At 42.4% G+C, this 14,307-nt stretch overlaps 1 protein-coding gene across 6 annotated transcripts in view; it reads left to right on the top strand.

Moving 5' to 3' along the window:
* AOPEP (aminopeptidase O (putative)) overlaps positions 1-14,307 on the top strand; it is an 83,618-nt gene that overhangs the window by 44,052 nt on the left and 25,259 nt on the right. For 3 of the 6 annotated variants that reach the window (XR_001885474.1, XM_017871526.1, XM_017871528.1), the window contains one exon: positions 12,196-12,312. Coding sequence is in view for 5 of the 6 variants with exons in the window: in XM_017871526.1 (XP_017727015.1) it covers positions 12,196-12,312 (117 nt within the window). In the remaining variant the exon portion in view is untranslated. Of the gene's footprint in view, positions 1-7,659; positions 8,044-11,203; positions 11,296-12,195; positions 12,313-14,307 lie in introns of those variants that run through there. The other 3 variants (XM_017871523.1, XM_017871524.1, XM_017871527.1) reach the window with 3 other exon arrangements.

The following is a 14,307-nucleotide window of genomic DNA, read 5'->3' as shown; positions in this document are numbered from 1 at the left end:
GGACCGAGCGCGGCCTAGCCCGCCGGCCGGGACCAGAGGGACCAGAGGGACCAGAGCAGCGCGGGCTCCCCGCCCTCGGCCTCGCGCCGCAGGGGCGCGCGGGGACCGCGGACTGTTCCTCGCGCGGCCCCCACGCCTGCCCTCGGCTCCTAGCCCGTGCTGCCGCCGCCAGGTGACGCGGAGGGTGGGAGCGGGGCTGCTGTGTCCCTCGGGCGCGCTGTGGGAGGTTGCTGAGTGGCTGCTGCTGCTTGTGCTTTCTTCCAAGCTGGCGGGGAACCTTTTAAATTCAGAGTGCATTCGAGGGCATAGGCGTCGGAGTTGTGAGTTCGCGCGTGTGTTATTTACCAGGCTTTCAAATCAAAACGGCCAGGCACACGCACGTTCTGGGGCGCTCAGGAACGTTCACACGAAGCAGAAATCCAGCAGGGAGCTAGTGACATACCTTGCAGGTCAGGCTTGGGATTTCTGCAGCCACGCGCGTCAGCCCGACTCTCGGGCCCTCCTGCCTTCCTGTTGCCCAGGCCGGCTCCGCGCTCTCCCAGACGGGGCCTCGCCTGCGCCGCCGCCGGTGGAGCCTGCTGTAGACTCCGGCTCTAGGGGACAGGGCTGGGCTGCCCAGAGAGGGGCAGCTTGTGAGGTTTCAGACATTTCTCTGTCAGAGTTAGCTCTTCCTTGTGAAATTCCTAGATGAGGATCTGTACCGTGAAATCAGAAGAAAAGTGGTTCTTAGAACATTTAGAGTTTGTTTATCCACTTCACTTTTTGAGGATCTGTGCTCACTGGTTTTTCAAGCCGGTTTGTTTTAAAGGAGTCAAGCTTCACTTTGGAGTATAAGGTGGAGGTTATAGTTGCTCCGTTGGAACTCTGATATGTTAAAGGAAAATTCTGTAAAAATGCGGGATGCAAGCAGTAGCCACAGGAGCATTTTAAAAGTTTTGCTTCTTTTTCAGCTTAATGTATATAAGAAAATTAAAAGCCTATGTTTCATTTTAGCCTCTTTTTTAAAGATAAATTCTTAATTTCTGCAGATAAATAGGAATACTGAGGGGAGGGAGAGAAAGTATGGTTTTCTATAGACTGTTTTCCGTTAAAATTTAAATAATCAGAAAGCTTAGAAATGTTATTCCTGTAACTTCTGGAAGTTATAGAAAATGTTACATTTTAACATCAAAGTAAAATTCCAATAAAATACTTTTTCTTGTAGAAGCACATTTTACATATGTAAAGGAAGATACAGAAATACTAGAAGTGTTGAAACTTAACCATTTTTGCGAAATTTGTCTGAAAAAAATTTCCTAAAGTGTTGCATACATTTGAGAATTTAGATTATTGCTAGAAAGCACATCTTAGGTTTTAATCATGTTCATACCAACACCTATGAAAAGACCTACCAGGATTTTACATCCATAGTTAACCACCACTTGTAAGTATCTATTTTGCATTTTTGAAGACTCGTTGATTGACTTTCAAGTACTTGAAATTATGTAAGAGAATACTTTCTTGGCAGCAAAGTCTCATTTCAGATCCCCTGCTCCTCTGACAACTTCAGGCTACTCCAGGCTCTGGGTCCAGGCTGGAACTCAGAGTAGACCTAAGATTATGTCTAAACTCATAGCAGTAAGGTGACGTTTTGACATAGAAGAACACTTTTATAACACTGTTTCTGTCTGTTTCCTTGAAAATAGTTTCTGTCCTGATAGGCAGTACCTTAGTTTATGAATTATTCAGCTATTTGTGCAAATGTGTAACTTCAGGGCAGACAGATTCGATGTTCGCATCACCCTCTCACAGAATACACATCGGCAAGGCAGCCTTTTCTGTCCTATGGAATGTAGGAAAGTTAAACATGTCTGGAAAATCTGAGACTTCTGCCCTTGTTCTCCTGAAATTAAATTCATTTTATCTTCAATAGCGTGAATTTCCCTACATGTCCAAGAGGCTGTTAAGGAATTAATCCTTTGCTCTATTCCTCATAACACTTTTCACAGTTAATCTAGTGTGTAAACTGTCTGGACGAGAATCCAAAACTGTGCAGAATTTGGAGGAAATGTGACTCCTATGCCTTGTAGACATTAAATCATTCTGTGAAATAAAACTGAAACTTTGGATAGGAGATTGTACAGTACTCGCAACACATTTTTATTAAATGAAAACAAGTTCCATTATTTTTCCAGCAATCCTTCATGTAGTTGGACTCACCATGCTCCCTATCTCCCCCCTGCTCCTTAGTTGTGATTGGCTGTCCCTACAAATGGACAGGTTGCTTTGTCAACTTGATGGCAGAAACCACCTGACAAATTGTAGACATGCAGCTGAAATTTATGCTTAGTTTGGATTTGATAGAAAATAAAGAATATTAGAAAATAAAATGTGACCAAAAAGATATTTATGTTGTCTTGACTGTGTGTCTACGCACAAGAAAGGACGGGAACTGAGAGTAATGGAATGTTAGTGTTTCCCACTCCAGAATCAATACCCGAGAGTGAAATTAATTGATAAATTATGTTTCCTGCTTCAGGATTTGCTAAGAGTGTGTGTGTGTGTCCGTACTTGAATCACTTGTCTAACCTGAGGATCGGAGTGGTTGACTTGGTTTCTCTGTCCTTTTGTTGCTGTTCTTTTTCTCACTTAGCAACTGTTATGTCATTATCTCTAAAATGTTTTCGTGGCTTACTTTTTTTTTTTTTTTTTTTGAGACGGAGTCTCGCTCTGTTGCCCATGCGGAAGTGCAATGGGGTGATCTCCACTTACTGCAAACTCCGCCTCCCAGGTTCAAGCGGTTCTCCTGCCTCAGCCTCCCAAGTAGCTGGGACTACAGGCACACGCCACCACACCCAGCTAATTTTTGTATTTTTAGTAGAGATGAGGTTTCACCGTGTTGACCAGGATGGTCTTGATCTCTTGACCTTATGATCCATGTGCCTCGGCCTCCCAAAGTGTTGGGATTACAGGCTTGAGCCACTGTGCCCAGCCATATTTTTTTTTAACTGTGAGTTTTGATTTTAAAAAACCCTTAATCCTTAATAGTAAATTTTAACAAGGAGACTATGGAAGGCAAAGGGAGAGATCTCTCTGAGACATACAGTTGAGTTTTTGCACAATAAAGCAAACTAGACTGTTAATAACTCCTCATACAACCCGTCTGTTTGCTCTCTAAAAACACTGCAGAGCTATCATTTCATTAATTACAGTTTGTTACATTTAAAGAGGCATTTCAGTCATTTTACCATTAGCTTTTTAAAGATGAAGAATCATCAACCAGATCTGTACTGTAAAGGATGTTTATGAAACTTTAAGTTGATGAATTTATATTTTTTAGATATGTTCTTGTTGAGGGATGAGAATCACTCCTGGTCTGAATTTTCGTGTGTTGCTGTATAAATTTGCTTTTGATAAATTACTTTAAATCACCAGATTGTTCATTGGCAGCTCTCCTTGCAGGCGACATTGTTACCTCATTATTTCTTCTTACTATATTGGGCATCAAGTCCTTTATTTCAATGTGATGAGCATTTGACTATCAAGGATGTGGGTAGATAGCACATGAAATGAGCAAAATCTGGTTCCAATATTTAAGACACACCTTAAAAATGTACATTCTTTTTATAGAAGTTAAAATATAGTTTTCTTGGAATTCAGTGATTCCTGTTTAAACTCAAAGGAGAGGATCCTATTTTCTGTACATGAAATTCTGAAGATAGGTATTTTCTGTGAGAGCTGAGTTTTTCCCCCCTATTTGCTAATCCCTTCTAATTTAGAGGAAAAACTGTGTTATCACACTGAATGGTAGGATGATTGCCTGTTTGTCCATATGAACACAGTAATTTTGTGCATTGTATAGATTACTGTTCACCAGGAATACAGGGCCGTATAAAAAGCATTTAACCAAGGAAGAATCATGTCGATATAATTATTAACTAAAATCACTAAATTTGTAATAAATAATCCTACACCATCTGATTTTGATTTTTGACATACTGGAGTAATGTAGGAAGTTATAGAAAGGAGGAAATTCTGGGTTTGGATGAAATTACTGATTTTTTCCCTTGGGAAAAAAATCTGAAGGTATTTTATAATTTATTAGTATTCTAAGTGACAGCGTAAAAACCTGAGCATGTGACTGATGCTGTGCTTCCTATATATCTATTTACAGAATATTTGGAAATTTTAAAATTCTTCCACTTTTTGATTGCTGCTTGCACAGAACCAATGTTAAAATGTTATGACTAAGACTGGAGAGACAATGATAGGTTTCTCGGTGCACACTTAGTGCTAGAAGGTCCATAACTACCGGACCAGCTTTAGAGAAATGCCTGGTTTCTGGTTGCCTGGTTCAGCACTTGGTTACAGCACATGCTCCAATCACTTTCAGTGTTCTTAGGTTTAGTTGTGGTAATGAATTTCTTCATAAGGTAGATCTCTCTTTTAAGTGAATTATTAGGAAATACTTGTAGCATGATTTCAGAAAAATATTTCAGCTTGAGCTGGAAGCAGAAAAATGGACAGAGGAGAGGGCAGAGAGTTCAGGTAGGTTACTCAGAGAAACAGTTGACACAAAGCATTCCTTATTTTCTTATTATGTGTCTTTAGAATGTAATTTACACAAATTCAACCATAGTCTACATTTTATTCTGAACCTTTTTTTTTTTGTTTTTTGAGACAGAGTCTCGCTCTGTCACCCAGGCTGGAGTGCAGTGGCCAGATCTCAGCTCACTGCAAGCTCCGCCTCCCGGGTTCACGCCATTCTCCTGCCTCAGCCTCCCGAGTAGCTGGGACTACAGGCGCTGCCACCTCGCCCGGCTAGTTTTTTGTATTTTTAGTAGAGACGGGGTTTCGCCGTGTTAGCCAGGATGGTCTTGATCTGACCTTGTGATCCGCCCGTCTCGGTCTCCCAAAGTGATGGGATTACAGGCTTGAGCCACCGCGCCCGGCCAATTCTGAACCTTTTTTCTAAAAACATTTCTTGCCATCTTCCCATATTACAAAAATAATTCCATCTAATTCTTTTAATAGCTACGTAGTATTCCATTTCATGGCTACATACCATGTAGGATGTTTTGATTCATAGACTCAGCCAACCGTTTTTTTTACAGTAAAGGTATATTCATATGCTGGGCTAACTGGAGTTAGCAAGTGTCACTGTTTGTAAATTAGGAACTCAGAATTATAAAATGTATACTCTCCTTCAAGATAAATACATCAAGTATTAAGTACACCGTTATTAATTTAGGTAAGAGCATTAATTCTTTTTGTTGTTGTTGTTGTTGGATACAGAGTCTTGCTCTGTTGCCCAGACTGAAGTCTACTGGATTAATCGTAGCTCACCACAGCCTCCAACTGCTGGGCTCAGATGATCCTCCCTCCTCAGCCTCCCAAATAGCTGTGATTACAGACGCATACCACCACACCTAATTTTGGGGGTGGGTAGGGGGCGAAATCTCACTGTGTTGCTCAGGCTGGTCTGAAACTCCTGGGCTCAAGCCATTCTCCTGTCTAGGCCTTCCAGAGTGCTGGGATTACTGGCATGAGCTACCACTTGTGGCAAAAGCATAAATTCTAAGGAAACAAAAGAAGGAATTTTATGAAAATGTGAATGCAAGAAGAGTTAGAAATATACTTTAAAGTATTCCAATTTCTTTAGGAATATTAAACAAGCCGTATATTAAACATGCCATTGTTGTCGTGGCAGGGTGAATAGACGGAATCACTTAGGAGTTTACAGTTTCTGTTTCGTGAGTGATGATTTTCTTGAGAAGCATGAAATTCAGATCAGGAATGTTTTCCCTTTGGCCCCTTGTAATTGGTCTGGCAGGATCTGGGGTCAGAGAGGTAGACACAAGGATCCCACGCATCTCTTGTGAAATACTTGGACATTTTCAGTTTGAGTGTTTATGATGCTTCCAACATATATAATAACATAAAATATTAAGGTACACATGGTTGTACGAGATCCAGTTGACCAGAGGAGTGCATATCTTGTCATTTAAATAATATGTTTTGTGTTAGATTGCGTATAGTATATGCTTTTAGCAAGAGTTAGGGGAATGATAGCACGGCAACATTTGACCCTTACAATCTGGAAACGTGAGAATTATGCCAATAAATTATTTCAGATAGTATTTGCTAATGATGATATGTATCTGTTTTAGGTTCTGTGGTGCCACTTTTAGAAACTTCACAAGCAAACCATGGCTCAAAATTTGCAGTAATCTTCTTGAACTGTAACTATTAGAATTTCCCAAAAATCTAATGAATATGGTTTTCTCTGTATAAAATGAGCTGTATGAATATTTGCTGCTACATGAATTTTCTTTCCAAAATTTGTTTATAGATATACTCCCTAACGATGTTTGGTAATCAGAAATAACTGATTCTGCTGGACAAATATGCACCAATTGATTGATTTTCTTTATTTTGAAGAAAATTTTTTTTCTCTTAATTATTTGGTGACTTCCTTTGCTGGCAAATCCAATTTTATGCCACACAAATAATGTGAACAGTAGATACTTCTATTTGTAAGTTTTGGCAGTTCTTTAAAATATGTTAAGTTTTTGCTTCAACATATAGAGGTTTTTCTTTTCTGAATTGTGTTTTCAGCAGCAGTTCAAACCAGTTGTATGTTTCCATTATACAAATTACTAATTTAGAATAAATACATTTCAGTTCTGTCATGATATCCTAGTAGGCAGGCTCTTGGGCAGACACCCTGGTATGTGTACGTATTACTAAATTGTCTACTTTTGTTTCTTAGAAATGTTTATCATTTAAAAAGTAACAGATGGAAGAAGACCATTTATTGAAGACTGTGGCCTGGCTAGTGTGTGGGCAGTAAAGGCTGACTGCACCTGGGTTCTGTGGCTCTGAACATTTTCTGTTTCTTTTTGGGTTATGAGGAGGGAGAACTCTTGGTTTTGTTTTGAGGAACTTCATTGATTATATCTTAATTTTGCCTTATTGTCGAAACGCACCACGTGAAAATTTATGCAGCGTAGAGATTTTCTCTGTGTTTTATTTGGTTCAGAGCCGAGTCTGGAAGGTGACTTAGTTTATAAGTTCTGTCTCGTGTCCTGTAGCCAAGCTTTCCGCCTCCTTTAATGAGGGCACCGTGAGTGGATGCTGTTTCCTCCTATACCTGTGGACTGGAGGGGCAACCTGAGGGTCTGCTAAGGTGGTGGGTGTGTTTTCTGGGAAGAGTGAAAGGGGATTTGTCTGACTTTGGGGAACTCTATAAAATGAAAGATATTTTATGTCAGTGGGATCACCTTTTAATCCAAGGGGCAAAAGAAAACTGGTTTCTATTGTGCTTCTGCCCGAAGGCCTTCTGCATGTGACTTTCAAAGGACCCTGCTTGTGTTGAATTTCAGCCAGCAAGTCTCCAGCATACAGAATTTGAGATTTCCCCCTCCCCACCGTTTCTTCTGTTTTTGTTCCATGTAAACAGTTCCCTGCATAGTAACATAGACAAATATAGCAGAGAATGCTTTTCTGGAAGAAGAATGCTCCCTAAGCATTTTTTAACCATTTTTGGGAAGAATTGATCTTTCTGTGTGTTTCAGACAGACTGGAGAGGGGGAGGCCATGGCTGTAAATTGAAGTGACATCATATGTATTGCCCCCATTGATCCGCTTTTAGTCTCCAGCCAGGATAAAAGGAAATGGCATCAGGGAGGAAGCATGCTTCATTTAGGCACAGATCCCAGAGTGATAATGGGGTAATAATAGAACTCACGCCACTGTCAGCCCGTGGCTGCCTTAGTCCCAGGCTTATTCTCTGTCTGGGGAGTTGCGCAGTGACTTTCTTGGTGTGAGGCAGCGGCACACCAGCTGGGCCGCGCCTGGAGGTGCTCTCCTCTGCTGTCGGAGGGCTGCAGGCGGTGGGGCTTGGAGGTTCCATTCGCTGGTCTCTTGTCACAGGCCCTGCCTCTGCAAGGTCAGCCGTGAGACATGTCCGATGCAGGAGGTGAGCTGACCTGTTCTGATCATGCTGATGGAAGACGTGGTGGCGGGACCTCAGTTGCGTGGGTGGTCTTCTGGGAGCGCAGAGTGAGTGATGCCCCCATGACAGCAGTAAGAGGCTTTTGGGAGAGTCAGGGTTTTTTTTTTGTTGAGCTGCCTCTAGTTTAGGAGGGTGGGTTTGGAAAATTCATGTTTTCTTTCCAAGAGCATGCATGAAAACTCTCCCAAACCATTGTAAGTCGTACAGCTTGCGTCGACTCTGAAGTTGGGAAAAACATGCGGTGGACTTTTTTCTTTGTACAGTTCTTAGTATTTAGCAACTATTGAAATCTTCCATGTTTAGAGTAGAACACAGACTTCTAAAATCCTTAACAAGCAGCGTTTGTACTTGACTGACCTCGTGTAGCATTTTATTTCTTGTATTCATTTCAGTAAGTTTTATAGTTCTGTGAAGTTCTCTTGCAAATACCCACACCACTTTGGCACCTTGTAGTCCTATTTTGTGTAAATTTCCGAGGCAGATGCATTTTAAAAATATTGAGCTGGTCTCCATATGGAAAAAATAACCCCATCATGAATTTCTTGTTTATGCAAAGGAAAGGACTTTTGCATTCCTGTCACTGTTGAACTGTGGGTGTGAGCACTGTTAGGCCCCTAGAAATAAAGGCAAGTTGTTTTTATAATGTTTGAAGAAGGAGCTACTTTCTTAGGTGGTGATGCTCGGAGGTGAGGTCCTTTATTTTTCACGATCACTCTGTGGTACGACCAAAGCCTTATTTCTCTCCTGCCAGTGCTGCTGTGTTACACACAGCTGGCCTTTCAGTCTAAAATTTAGTTAATCTTAAAATGAGTAAATAAACGCAGTTGGCCTAGAAGTCATGTGAAGTTTGCTCTGATTTCCACGTGGGTGGAAGTGGAGTGGTCCACATAGCATGTCCCACTCCCCCGTGCCTGCCCTGGGCTCCTCGCACCACCCCACGCGGTGCTGCCTGCCTTGAGCACGTCTGCTGATACGTGGTCTCTTTCGGTTGCTTTACAAACATTTTGGTTGATTACATTACCACTACCTTTTCATTTGTAGGGTGGCTTTACGGGGAGCAAATGTTTATTTTACAAAGAGAAATGTATTGAAGCTATTTAACTACATTTTTGCTTCAATATCCTCTTTTTAAGGTCTATTATCTCATCCTTTAAAAATGTTGTAATGTGTATTTTGCAAATAAAAGATGCTTTATCAGTTTTATTATCTGTGTCCCAAAATAGCATTTGTTCACTGATTTTTTTTTTTCCCCACTTTTTTCAGAAACTACATTCCCCGCTACGAGTTAGAATAGTTACAACTAAAAGTCGGATGGCTCCAGGTTGTTTACTAAGTGAGAGTCATTTCACATCTATTCAGAAGAATGGGACTCAGAGAAACCTGGGAGCACGAAGCTGCTGTGGTCGGGGCCTTGTTTTAAGGGGAGCAGATGCTTGAGGGGAGTGTCCACCCTTGCTCCTCACCTCTCTCAAATTAGAGTCAGGGTGCTCCCTCCCTTCCGTCTCATGGTCTTAAGTCCGGGAGCATAGCTTTAAAGGTTTTCATTGTGTAAAAGTTGGAGAGGACAAAAGCTTCCATTGATCCTTTTGGTTCTGTTTCTGTGTAGAGATGCGTGAGCTTTCAGCTTAAAAGAAAGCTCAGATATACAAGTATGAATGCAGGTATTTTTATAGGTTCATGTATTGGTAATTGTTGGATTTTAAACTGGAGCTGTATCTGTTGGTTAAACCTAGTTGGGGTAAGTTGAGGACCAAGCTAGTTGTCTTAGTCAGAGTTTCTTTGCTCAGTGTGTCTCTTTAGTTTAAACCAAATCCCAAATGAGAGTTCTGACAGGAGGCTTTTTTGTAAGCACAAGTGTATAACATGGGGATATGCTTTTCTTTCTACTCTCCCCCTCCCTGTAATTCTGCAGTTTGGCAGGACTGGTTCCTTCTGTATTTAGTTAGCAAACGAGGCCCCTCTTCTGGCAAAGGGTGTTCTGCTGGTCGAGGTGCTGGTGGTGCCGAGAATCGCTTCTCTGTGAGGCTGAGCCCGTTCCCCGCCTGCCTTTGTCTGGAGGGGTCTCGATGCCAGGCTCCTGTTGTCCTCGGACTGTCTGTCTTGAGAAACGCTGCTCACCAGTTTTGAGTGTCTGTGGACTAGAGCAGGTCTCCATCCTGTGGTGGCCTGGCCTGGGTACCCCTGGTGGAGCTGCTGTTTGACAGCAGCACAACAAAGGGTAGTAGTGAGATGAAGCGGGGAGAGCCCACGACTGGGGTGAAAAGGAAGGCACTGGGAAGAGGGCTCAAGGGCTGGAGGGCATTCAGTCAGCAGCCCCAGGAGACAGGTTAGGGGTGCTTGAGGCCATGGGTTGAAGGCTCAGCCTCCTGCAGAAAAGCACCTCTCTTGGAACATCATAGGAGGCTGAGGGATGAGATGTTGAACAGCAAGGAGGAGGAGGAGGGCAGAGGGAGAAAGGAAACAGTCTCACTGGGCTGCCTGGGCAGAAGTGCTAGATACCACACGCACGCGGCAGTGTTCACGGTGTGAATGGTGAGGGGGCTTGCCAGAGGCTGGGGCCTGGGTTTGGCCTCTTCTGTAAAACAGATTTCCTTTTAATATCGTATGGTAGATGGGTGATTTTGTTACAAGTAGTTATGTAGTAATTTGATATCTTTAAAACATGCTGCAATTACTTGACTTCTTATGAAAAGAAATGGAGCGTTAGTAATTCCTTGGGTTGGAGTCAATGCTGGTTGTACTGCAGTTTTGCTGAAGGCGCCCTGTTTCTCCTGAGAGAACAGCCACAGCATGCCTTTCAGATGAAGCGATGTTATGAAGTACAGAATATACCCAAGAACCAAGTGATTGCATTGGTGCCTGTCTCCCTTCTTTCTGCCTCTGTCTGTAGGCAAGTGGGGCTTTCTTAGAACTTAGAAGGGTGAGGTGAGAAAACAGATAACTTGTGGAATGGTGCAGTGGGTGTGGTGTTTGCAGTACTTGCTGTCTACCTGTTGCCCCCTGCATACCTTTTGGAAAAATGTAAGTGTGTGTGTGAATGAGTGAGGGGGTAAGGGATAGGGAGGGTCAGGCAGAGTGCACACTTGGGGGCAGAAAGATGAGGAGCAGGAAGGGAAACCAGTACTTTTAAAAAATTGTTTTAGAGCATCAGAAAGTGGCAGTTAAAATCCAGGTGTTCTTATGAATGTACTATTGATGTGATACCAGCTTCCAGACCTGTAATTTGGATTGACGGGAATGATCTGCACATACACAGGGATGGAGAGAAGCTCGGCAGAGAGAGCCATGGAATTCATAGGGTAAATTTTAAAATCTTGATTTTAGAATAAATATGTTTCACTTCCTACAAGGCATATCTCAAATTGATTATTCCTCCAGTGCACCACAGGGCCCATCTCACAGGGCCACCAGTCCTGGCCCTGCTGCCCCATAGCGAGTAACACGGATGAAGTCTTACGCATGCTTCTCTTCATTTCTTGTATTTCACATACATTGTGTTTTATTTTTGTACCATGTAAAGACTACCTCCTCTCTTTGCCTTCAACTTGTAACATCACTTTTGACCATTCCTGTATGAGAACTCAGGAATATGGGTGACCTGGTGTGTCTGTGTATACAGCGGCACATATAGTTGCATGCGGCCTTTTTAGCTTTTTAATGGATCATAAGTTTATGATTTTCGTAATGGAGGGAAGACAGTTCTTTCAGTATGTACTCTTTATTTCTCAGTGTGCAGCAGGTGTATTTACAGAGCTTATGTGGTGAAAAGGGGAATGAATGCCCCATCTTGTTTCTGTGAAATTTCCAGGTGTTTGCCTATAATTGGATGGCTCCTTGAATCTTTGTCTAGGCTAAATTACATTTTCTGGTATATGCGTGCTGTAAAGGAAGAGATCCAGTAAACCACGATAATGTTTTTTTAAGATAAGCACAGTTTTGATCTGCTCTAAGTGTAAAACTGAAATGATTAGTCATGGAAAACGGGGCCTAATCAGACCCCGGAATGCAGTGTCTTTGGGAATACAGACAATATACACCCTGAGGAATCACAAAAGTCAGCTTCACAGCCTTCCCACGTTGCCGACATACGCTGAAAGCACCCAGGTTACCCTGGGTATGCGGTCTTCAGTCTGAACATTTGGGTTTACTTTCTCATCAGCTGAATAGCATTTTCATAGGCTGTTTGGTTTTGTCTTTAGCTTCTTCCAGACCAGCTGGTCTTGCTTCTGGAGCATCTGTTGGAGCAGAAGACCCTGAGCCCCCGAACTCTGCAAAGCCTCCAGAGGACATACCACCTCCAGGATCAGGATGCAGAGGTAACCAGGAACACCCTCGGAGTTTAACCAGCAGATCCCACTGTTGGTGAAGAATGGTGATCCCATTGCAGCCCCAAACTATTGAAACCACCTTTCTATTAGCAAAATCCCATGTGTCTGCTGTGTGAGTGAAGAACTAAGTGCGTTAATCTGATTGTACTTACGCTTCTAACCAGAGTATTTTGAGGTCTTCAAGTGTTTCCCTCTTCTTAAATCATAAAGATGGACATAAGTCTCCTAAAGGAATGAGTGGAATGCTTTTGAGTTGTAAACCTGGGTGGGTCATTGTGTGACTGACGGTGGTGCTGTTCTGTTGCCCATGAAGGAGACTTGGCTCTGATGTGTCAGAGCTTCTTGGTTGTGTTCAGTCAGGGCAGGAAAGGAGCCATGTGTAAAGGAAACGAAAACTAAATCTAGCAGCTGTAGTTGGAAAAGTCAACTGGATGCTTGCGAGAAAGCAATGTGATCTAGTCCTTAATATCTTCTGCCTTATTGTGAGGAATGCAGTGTGAATCCTAAGACAAATTCCAGGGTTTTAAAAAAGTACGAAATAGTAAATAATGTATTCAGACATCTTAAGTAAAAACAAGAGCTTAAACAGAAAACCTCTTTTATGTAAGACTCCCAACATGCAGAAAGGTAAGTTTGGTTTTGAACATTTTAAAGCTGTGCAGTCTAGTGTAGCAGCCATTAGCCATGTGTGGCTGTTAAACACTTAAATGCAGCTATTTTGAGTTGAGATGTGCTGTGAGTATAAAATGCACAATGAATAGTGAAGACATTGAATGAAGAAAGACAAAATAGCTTAGTGTCTCCCGATTGATTATAGTGTTAGTGATATTTGGGATATATTAGGTTAAATATTACTGTAGTGAATTTTATAATCATTAAAATGGAGTAATTGAGAAAAGCCCCGTTCCTTATTAACCGAAAGGTAAGATGGCCATTGTTAGGCATTTTAAAACCCCATAAACTCAAGAGTGATGGAAAAACTCCAGAGGAGACGTGTAGCTTTTTACCCACCTGAGCATAGACCAGATTTGCAACTGTTGCTGTTTATTTCAGCTCTTACATTTTTGTTTATAGGAGTTTTCAAATGCCAGACTGTTATTTTTAATTAGTGCTTAAAAGACTTTGCTATATATAGGTCATTAGGCTGTGTTTCGATCAGGGTGGAATACCGCCGAACCGCCAGGGCCTGTGATGGGGATGGACAGACCAGAGGGGAGGATCAGAGCAGGCGCCGGGCACCTGTCACTTGATGTCCGGAAGCCAGGAGGTGGCCCCTTCCGTTTAGCATAAAACATGTCCTGTTCTTAACTTACAGCTCAACTTACTTGTTATGTATAACCTCTTAGAACCTTTGAGAAGTATAACAGGTTTTATTTAGTTGCTTGTTTTATACTGCGGAAACTATGTCCTGGTGCTAGACAAGGCAGTCTCTTCAGCTGGAGCCCTGGTGATGAGGTGCTGGGGTCTCATTACCTCTCTGCTCAGTTTATGTGACTAGGGTGGTCTGTGTTCATGTGATTCACAAATATTCCACTGTTCCACTCGGCATCAGGAATATAGAAATGACAGGCAAGGTTAGCTACCCTCAGGAAGCTTACATTCTTCTGAAAAGACAGTTCCTAAGTAAATGGACAAGACAGCTTGAGACGAGAGCGGTGAAGGAGAGAGACAGGACAAAGTCGGGCAAGGTTTCCCTAGATGGGGGTCCAGGCCACTCAGAGCGACCTGAAGGCAGGAAGGAGCTGACCACAGAGAGCGCAGGTGTGAACTCGGTGTGTGCCGGCACAGGGCCAGCAAGCCTTTTCCATAAACGACCAGGCAGTTAATATTTCAGACCGTACACTTTCTGTGGCAGCTCTTCAGCCTTGTGGCTGTAGCATGAAGCTGCCATAAGTAGTATAGCAGACGTGGCTGTGTGCCAGTAAAACTTGTACGGACCTGAAACTTAAATTTGATGTAATTAGCCCATCTCCAGATAATTGT

This window comes from Rhinopithecus bieti, unplaced genomic scaffold, assembly GCF_001698545.2.
Source record: "Rhinopithecus bieti isolate Rb0 unplaced genomic scaffold, ASM169854v2 scaffold_6063, whole genome shotgun sequence".
NCBI classification, from domain to species: domain Eukaryota; kingdom Metazoa; phylum Chordata; class Mammalia; order Primates; family Cercopithecidae; genus Rhinopithecus; species Rhinopithecus bieti.
Note: the sequence above shows the minus strand (reverse complement) of the source record. Positions and strands in the feature narration are given on the sequence as shown.